Consider the following 7,962-nt stretch of genomic DNA (forward strand, 5'->3'; position numbering starts at 1 on the left):
TGAAGAAGAAAGAAAAACTAAAAAAGTATTAATTAATAATTCATTTTTATGGGGTTAATATGAATTTAAGTGAGGTAAAAAAGTATTAATTAATAATTCATTTTTGTGGGGTTAACATGAATTTAAGTGAGGTTAAAATCGTAAATTTCATAAAACATAAAGAAATTTTTTTTTTTTTTGGAAAAGCTGAGTGGGATCAATTGAACTGATATGTTTATATGTGACTACCTGCTTCCCACCTGAATTCACAACAGCCATAAGCTCTTCTTCATTTATTAGTTTTATCTAACCCTTAATTCGAAGAATATTTTACATGGTCTGTGCCTGCTATATATCAATAATTCGCCACTAAAATCTATTTTTATTGTCATTATTCTCTTATATTCACGCATATTATCGCACGTTAACACTTGTACTAGATATAGTATGAATACACGAGAGAACACATGTCCATTGTCAAGCTCATGCCTTGACGAATTTTTTTTTTTTCTTTCTTAATTTCTTTTAATAAGTATAAACTAATGTAAAGACAAGTTAAAATATAAATTCGTTGAAGATTAGCACTTTATCGAAGTGCTTAGAGTTAAAACATTAATTAAATCATCACATTCATAGCTTACTTTAGATGACTTCATCGTAGAGAAGAAGCAAGGCAGAGGAAATAATAATTAACATAATTAATAAAACAAGGTGTAATAAATGTTCATTTATAAAGGAGATTGATTATTATGCATTGATTATGATAACCGGCCATTTTTTAAAAGGAATAAGTGCGTCTGAAATGGAAATGAATAACAAATTAAGAAGAAACACCAACCACGAAAACAAACGCAGCTTTTCCAAAGAAAACCAAATGTCGCAATTAGATTTAATGATTTAATCCTCTTGTAAAAATGGTAGAATATTATGAGAAGTAAATAATTAGAAATATTAGTTTAATTAAATTCTAATGCAGACATATTAAAGTTTCTAATGTATAAGTCAAAGATAAACGACTAATCGTTACCTTAACAAAATACAAAATGAAAAGCAAGAGGTCAATCGCTCACTTTTGATTTACGTGTTCAAAACTTTAGGACATTTGCACCTAAGAATTTTCTTATATTAGTTTATTGATCATATTCTTACAACCATTTTTATCTGGTTAGGTGACTTTTGATATTAATTTGAATATATTATATATGTTAATTAAACGAAGATTATAAATTTATATATATTTGGAAAAAATAAAAGGGTATTTAGGTAATATCAAGTTGTAGAATTGAATAAACAATCAATTTCGTTGCCCCATAAATACTACTGATATGTTCACTTATCCCACAATCATCAGTATCACTCACTCTCAAAGTTTGAGTCCTTCACAAAATTTATTTTACTTTTTAGCATAAAAATGGGAAGGTCTTCCCTCTACAGTGACGCCAGCGGCTTGAAGAGAGGTCCCTGGACACCTGAAGAGGACCAGAAACTCTTAGCCTACATTCAACAACATGGCCATGGAAGCTGGCGTTGCTTGCCCGAGAAAGCAGGTCAACTTTCAACTTTTGGTTCTCTTTTTAAACTTACATATAGTGCTTCCATATATCAATCAATCTTATGGCTTTTGAGTTTTTAATTATATGTGTTTGTTCATCAGGTCTTCAGAGAAGTGGGAAGAGCTGCAGACTGAGATGGATTAATTATCTGAGACCTGATATTAAGAGAGGAAAGTTCAGTCAACATGAAGAACAAACTATCATTCAACTTCACGCTCTTGTCGGCAACAGGTTTATAATTGTGTGCTTTTAAATATTATAAGTATGAAACCATAACTTGATTGACAAATTTTCTTTCTAGTTTTTTGACTTTTTAGTATTAATGTGGATTATATATATAAAGTTTCTCTTGTTGATGGTTAGGTACCGTCGAATTAATATAACTATTTTTTTATATTAATTCATCTTTGTCTAAAGATCTTGAAAATCTTTAAATTTGTGCTTTATCATAACCAATATGTTAGGCATGTTGTCTATATATCAAGATTGACATCTTTCAATTCTCTTTTATATAATTAGGTGCTCATGTTTCATATGAATGTTACTCCCATTTTTTAAAAAATTTGGATCATTTTTTAATGATTCGTATACACATCAACATTTGTGTTCGAGAATTTTTAGTCATTGTGAGTATTTTTTTAATTTTTATTTTTAGGTGGTCTGTCATAGCCGCTCACTTACCAAAGAGAACAGACAACGAGATCAAGAATTATTGGAACACACACATCAAAAAACGATTAGCCATGATGGGTATTGATCCGGTGACTCACAGGCCCAAGGTTGCCTCTCTCGGCGCGGCCGACGGTGGTCCAAAGAACGCCTCCAACCTCAGCCACATGGCTCAGTGGGAGACTGCTCGACTTGAGGCGGAGACTCGATTGGTGAAGGAGTCAAGGGCTAGGCACAATGAACCAACGACTGACTCATTATCACCACGCTCTCGCCCTTCACCTTCAGTTCACTTACTAAAAAAAATGGCTACTAGACCACGTTGTCTCGACATCCTCAAAGCCTGGCAAAACGTTTGTTTCAAGGCGTTCGAAAGTAGCATTAATAGTAATAATATTACTGATCTTGAATCACCAACATCTACTCTGCATTTTTGTGAGAAGACACAAGCACCGCCAACTGTTAACGCATCGTTTAGAGAAGAAATGAATGTAGGATTAAATAAGAGCGGTGTTGACATGGTGCTTGAGGCCGCCGGGGAGGTATGGACCGGAGCTAACGATTTCCTTGACAGGTTTAGCATGACTTCGATGATCATGGCATTAACACAAGTATGCATATCGGTAGCGGAACAAGTAATCATCATGAAGACAACAATAACTACTATTGTAATGATATCATGAGTTTAATATCTTCACCAGTGTACTCGCCCACGTTCTAACCAGTGGAAGATTATGTACAATAACGGTCAATAGTCGGCTAGATTCAAATAACCTTCATGAATAATAAAGAGAAGAAAAAAAAAAATTGCGTGTTTCGCTACCACAGGAATAAATTCGTTCTGCAAATCACAAATTCGTTTGCTCTGTCGATGTGTTGTTCCATATGGGTCACTGGTGTGTTAAATAATGGCTTCCGATTCTTCTTGTAATCGTGGTTTGTTAATATCCAGAATTTCCTCTATTATCGATCTTTCCTTTATGTTCACTAAATTCTAAATAAGGGTTACTTAACATTGAATGATATGATCATTTGTGTTCTAATAATATTCTACCTCATGCACTCATTCATGCAAATTATTAACCGCCATTACTACTGAAGAGTTGCAGAATCAAAAGCTTATCAACAGTTCAACACAAGAGGGCTTCAATAAATAGTTATATAAGATAGTCTTTATCATCTCATTTTGTTAACGGTAATAAGACCCTTGAATGATATAAGGATATGTACTGTTTGTATAGTTATCATTTTTTTTTTTCATCTATGTATCACCATGATTTATAAATAACTATCCATTATCTTTTATTAATAACCACCGCTATGGGAGCTGTTTTTAAAATTTAGCAATACATATTTTTGTTTCATTTAATGGTTTTACTATATCAACAAAATGGTGAGATGGTGAAACAGTCGTGTATAAGTTATTCTCACCTTTCAATCATTATCCCTTACATACTGATGGTAATAAACCAATACATTTCTAATAAAAGTTTATAGGCAATCAATAAATCATTCTTAGCTATCGAGCCTCACATATTACATTAATAAAGACTTTATACAAAATTATTCATATAAAATGATGTGACAATACTCTTACATTGTTATATTATTACTATTATTTGATGTGCATTTATTAACTTGATATTTTATATTAATTCATCCTATCATACTCTAACACTTCACTTTATATGAAAAATTTTATATAGAATCTTTATAAGTATATTATTTTTCGTAATTTAATAATAACAAAATTCTGGTGCATCTGATAAACTTCATTACAGTAATTAATTACCAGATAAAATTTTTCAGTTAGTTACACTGGAAGCGCGAATTGAAAGAATCGTTTTTACTGTTTTTTAGTTTGTTAATCAATTAGTAATCTTACCTTTTGTTTTTTTTTCTATGAAAAAATGCTAATTAACTGACTACTGATATTGTTTATCAACAAGCTACAATTATTTCAGTTATGAAACCAAGAAAGAAAATGGTTTTAAAATGATAAATAATTCAGTTTTGGAAATTCGGGTCTGCAGGCTTGGTTGTAAGTAGGCATTTTGGACACAATCTTTGGGCATGTCCATATGAATGTGAATGAATAGACATCAATTAATAACATTAAATTTGCAATAACACTACGGACACCGAAATATTTGCACCGAATTTTTGTACCGGCCGACGTGGAACGCGTTTCTCTATTTTTTTATAATTTTTCTCTAGTGAACGGCCGTCCATCAAATTTGGACGGCCGTTCACTCACATGGACGCCCGTCCATATTATATGGACGGGCGTCCATATTCAAGGGACGGTCGTCCATATAATATGGACGACCGTCCCTATTAAAATAAAAAAAAAATTTGTAAAAGCTTAGGGACGGAATAGATGGACGGCCGTCCATTAATTTTGGACGGCCGTCCATGTTATATGGACGGACGTCCATATGCTAGGGACGGGCGTCCATATAATATGGACGCCCGTCCATAAAAAGTTGTGTTGTTTTAGAAAAAAAAAACAATGGACGCCCGTCCAAATTTTTTGGACGGGCATCCATCTTTTTGGACGGGCGTCCATATAATATGGACGCCCGTCCAAAAGCACATAACTCATTTATGGACGGGCGTCAATATAATATGGACGCCCGTCCAACAGCACATAACTCAGAAACATCCTTGCTGTTGAACAGTTTTTCAACGGTTGTCATGCAGGTCATGCGGCGACGTAATTTCTTCAATGCCGCGGCATCTTCTTCTCTGGAATTTCTTCAATGCTGCAGCATCTTCTTCTCTGGAATTAATTAAACGAAGATTATAAATTTATATATATTTGGAAAAAATAAAAGGGTATTTAGGTAATATCAAGTTGTAGAATTGAATAAACAATCAATTTCGTTGCCCCATAAATACTACTGATATGTTCACTTATCCCACAATCATCAGTATCACTCACTCTCAAAGTTTGAGTCCTTCACAAAATTTATTTTACTTTTTAGCATAAAAATGGGAAGGTCTTCCCTCTACAGTGACGCCAGCGGCTTGAAGAGAGGTCCCTGGACACCTGAAGAGGACCAGAAACTCTTAGCCTACATTCAACAACATGGCCATGGAAGCTGGCGTTGCTTGCCCGAGAAAGCAGGTCAACTTTCAACTTTTGGTTCTCTTTTTAAACTTACATATAGTGCTTCCATATATCAATCAATCTTATGGCTTTTGAGTTTTTAATTATATGTGTTTGTTCATCAGGTCTTCAGAGAAGTGGGAAGAGCTGCAGACTGAGATGGATTAATTATCTGAGACCTGATATTAAGAGAGGAAAGTTCAGTCAACATGAAGAACAAACTATCATTCAACTTCACGCTCTTGTCGGCAACAGGTTTATAATTGTGTGCTTTTAAATATTATAAGTATGAAACCATAACTTGATTGACAAATTTTCTTTCTAGTTTTTTGACTTTTTAGTATTAATGTGGATTATATATATAAAGTTTCTCTTGTTGATGGTTAGGTACCGTCGAATTAATATAACTATTTTTTTATATTAATTCATCTTTGTCTAAAGATCTTGAAAATCTTTAAATTTGTGCTTTATCATAACCAATATGTTAGGCATGTTGTCTATATATCAAGATTGACATCTTTCAATTCTCTTTTATATAATTAGGTGCTCATGTTTCATATGAATGTTACTCCCATTTTTTAAAAAATTTGGATCATTTTTTAATGATTCGTATACACATCAACATTTGTGTTCGAGAATTTTTAGTCATTGTGAGTATTTTTTTAATTTTTATTTTTAGGTGGTCTGTCATAGCCGCTCACTTACCAAAGAGAACAGACAACGAGATCAAGAATTATTGGAACACACACATCAAAAAACGATTAGCCATGATGGGTATTGATCCGGTGACTCACAGGCCCAAGGTTGCCTCTCTCGGCGCGGCCGACGGTGGTCCAAAGAACGCCTCCAACCTCAGCCACATGGCTCAGTGGGAGACTGCTCGACTTGAGGCGGAGACTCGATTGGTGAAGGAGTCAAGGGCTAGGCACAATGAACCAACGACTGACTCATTATCACCACGCTCTCGCCCTTCACCTTCAGTTCACTTACTAAAAAAAATGGCTACTAGACCACGTTGTCTCGACATCCTCAAAGCCTGGCAAAACGTTTGTTTCAAGGCGTTCGAAAGTAGCATTAATAGTAATAATATTACTGATCTTGAATCACCAACATCTACTCTGCATTTTTGTGAGAAGACACAAGCACCGCCAACTGTTAACGCATCGTTTAGAGAAGAAATGAATGTAGGATTAAATAAGAGCGGTGTTGACATGGTGCTTGAGGCCGCCGGGGAGGTATGGACCGGAGCTAACGATTTCCTTGACAGGTTTAGCATGACTTCGATGATCATGGCATTAACACAAGTATGCATATCGGTAGCGGAACAAGTAATCATCATGAAGACAACAATAACTACTATTGTAATGATATCATGAGTTTAATATCTTCACCAGTGTACTCGCCCACGTTCTAACCAGTGGAAGATTATGTACAATAACGGTCAATAGTCGGCTAGATTCAAATAACCTTCATGAATAATAAAGAGAAGAAAAAAAAAAAAAAAAAAAAAATTGCGTGTTTCGCTACCACAGGAATAAATTCATTCTGCAAATCACAAATTCGTTTGCTCTGTCGATGTGTTGTTCCATATGGGTCATTGGTGTGTTAAATAATGGCTTCCGATTCTTCTTGTAATCGTGGTTTGTTAATATCCAGAATTTCCTCTATTATCGATCTTTCCTTTATGTTCACTAAATTCTAAATAAGGGTTACTTAACATTGAATGATATGATCATTTGTGTTCTAATAATATTCTACCTCATGCACTCATTCATGAAAATTATTAACCGCCATTAGTAGAACATTATATTGTATTACTTTTATATTATAATATGTTTGGTCTCTGTCCCTTGCCTATTATAATGTGGAAATAGTTTATGCCTCCATCCTTGTACATTATAACATTATAAATAAATAAAAAAAATTTAAATTATTTATAAAAAAAATTCAAAAGTTTTTACAAACCTATACCTCATCACTATCAACCTCTATTCAATATTTATGTCATTCCATCCAAAACCACTTATGTTCAACATGTATATTATACAATATTGTCTTTTTCCACTTTCTATGCTTCAAATCAATGTGTGAAACAACTTTCAATCCAGAATTTTGTAATATGGTAGTCTATGTCTTTTCAATTTGCTTCAAAGTACCAAATTTAAATTTTCCACTTTCAAGATTTGTCCTCTACAACCATAGGCTCCGACTGTTTAAGTAATGCATCTTCTTCAAATTTGGTCCATATACACCTAATTCCTTTCTTTCCAACATTCTTTTCTAAATATAGATAATGATTTATGAAATTATATTTTTAAGAGATAAAAAAACCATATAAAAACGTAAAAAGAGAGATTAAAACAACCATATAACAACATAATAAGAAAGATTGAAACAATATATATATATATGAAGTTATTGTCATTGATAATTATAAACATATTACAAATTCATTAACAATAATTCATAAAATAAATATTCTTAAAAAATCAAACTATAACAACATTATCTCCTTAAACTAACAACACTAGCGTAGTTAGATATATAGAAGGGACATTGCCACAAACCCCAGCACCCCAATGAAATACAACAGTGAAATCGTTGATGAATAGATGGTTAGGGTCATCCTCCAAACCATTATTGTAGTTT

At 33.3% G+C, this 7,962-nt stretch overlaps 2 protein-coding genes across 2 annotated transcripts; both read left to right on the forward strand.

The window, feature by feature from the left end:
- Positions 1-1,390: 1,390 nt before the first annotated feature.
- LOC116139639 (transcription factor MYB106-like) lies at positions 1,391-3,054 on the forward strand. Its single transcript, XM_031425316.1, has 3 exons — positions 1,391-1,526; positions 1,634-1,763; positions 2,188-3,054. Exons 1-3 carry the CDS (start codon positions 1,391-1,393, stop codon positions 2,882-2,884), a joined length of 963 nt encoding a protein of 320 aa, XP_031281176.1. The 3' UTR covers positions 2,885-3,054.
- A 2,141-nt stretch (positions 3,055-5,195) lies between these two features.
- LOC116139641 (transcription factor MYB106-like) lies at positions 5,196-6,794 on the forward strand. Its single transcript, XM_031425318.1, has 3 exons — positions 5,196-5,331; positions 5,439-5,568; positions 5,993-6,794. The coding sequence occupies exons 1-3, from the start codon at positions 5,196-5,198 to the stop codon at positions 6,687-6,689; spliced, it is 963 nt and encodes a 320-aa protein (XP_031281178.1). The 3' UTR covers positions 6,690-6,794.
- The last annotated feature ends 1,168 nt before the right edge of the window (positions 6,795-7,962 follow it).

Source organism: Pistacia vera, unplaced genomic scaffold (genome assembly GCF_008641045.1).
Source record: "Pistacia vera cultivar Batoury unplaced genomic scaffold, PisVer_v2 Contig356, whole genome shotgun sequence".
Lineage (NCBI taxonomy): Eukaryota > Viridiplantae > Streptophyta > Magnoliopsida > Sapindales > Anacardiaceae > Pistacia > Pistacia vera.

What these genes read in the sequence shown, in the direction of transcription:
- LOC116139639 (XM_031425316.1), top strand. Translation starts at nt 1,391, where the DNA reads ATGGGAAGGTCTTCCCTCTACAGTGACGCCAGCGGCTTGAAGAGAGGT. An exon ending in TTGCTTGCCCGAGAAAGCAG is followed by an intron (nt 1,527 to 1,633) that starts GTCAACTTTCAA and finishes TTTGTTCATCAG; the next exon opens with GTCTTCAGAGAAGTGGGAAG. An exon ending in CACGCTCTTGTCGGCAACAG is followed by an intron (nt 1,764 to 2,187) that starts GTTTATAATTGT and finishes TTTTATTTTTAG; the next exon opens with GTGGTCTGTCATAGCCGCTC.
- LOC116139641 (XM_031425318.1), top strand. Translation starts at nt 5,196, where the DNA reads ATGGGAAGGTCTTCCCTCTACAGTGACGCCAGCGGCTTGAAGAGAGGT. An exon ending in TTGCTTGCCCGAGAAAGCAG is followed by an intron (nt 5,332 to 5,438) that starts GTCAACTTTCAA and finishes TTTGTTCATCAG; the next exon opens with GTCTTCAGAGAAGTGGGAAG. An exon ending in CACGCTCTTGTCGGCAACAG is followed by an intron (nt 5,569 to 5,992) that starts GTTTATAATTGT and finishes TTTTATTTTTAG; the next exon opens with GTGGTCTGTCATAGCCGCTC.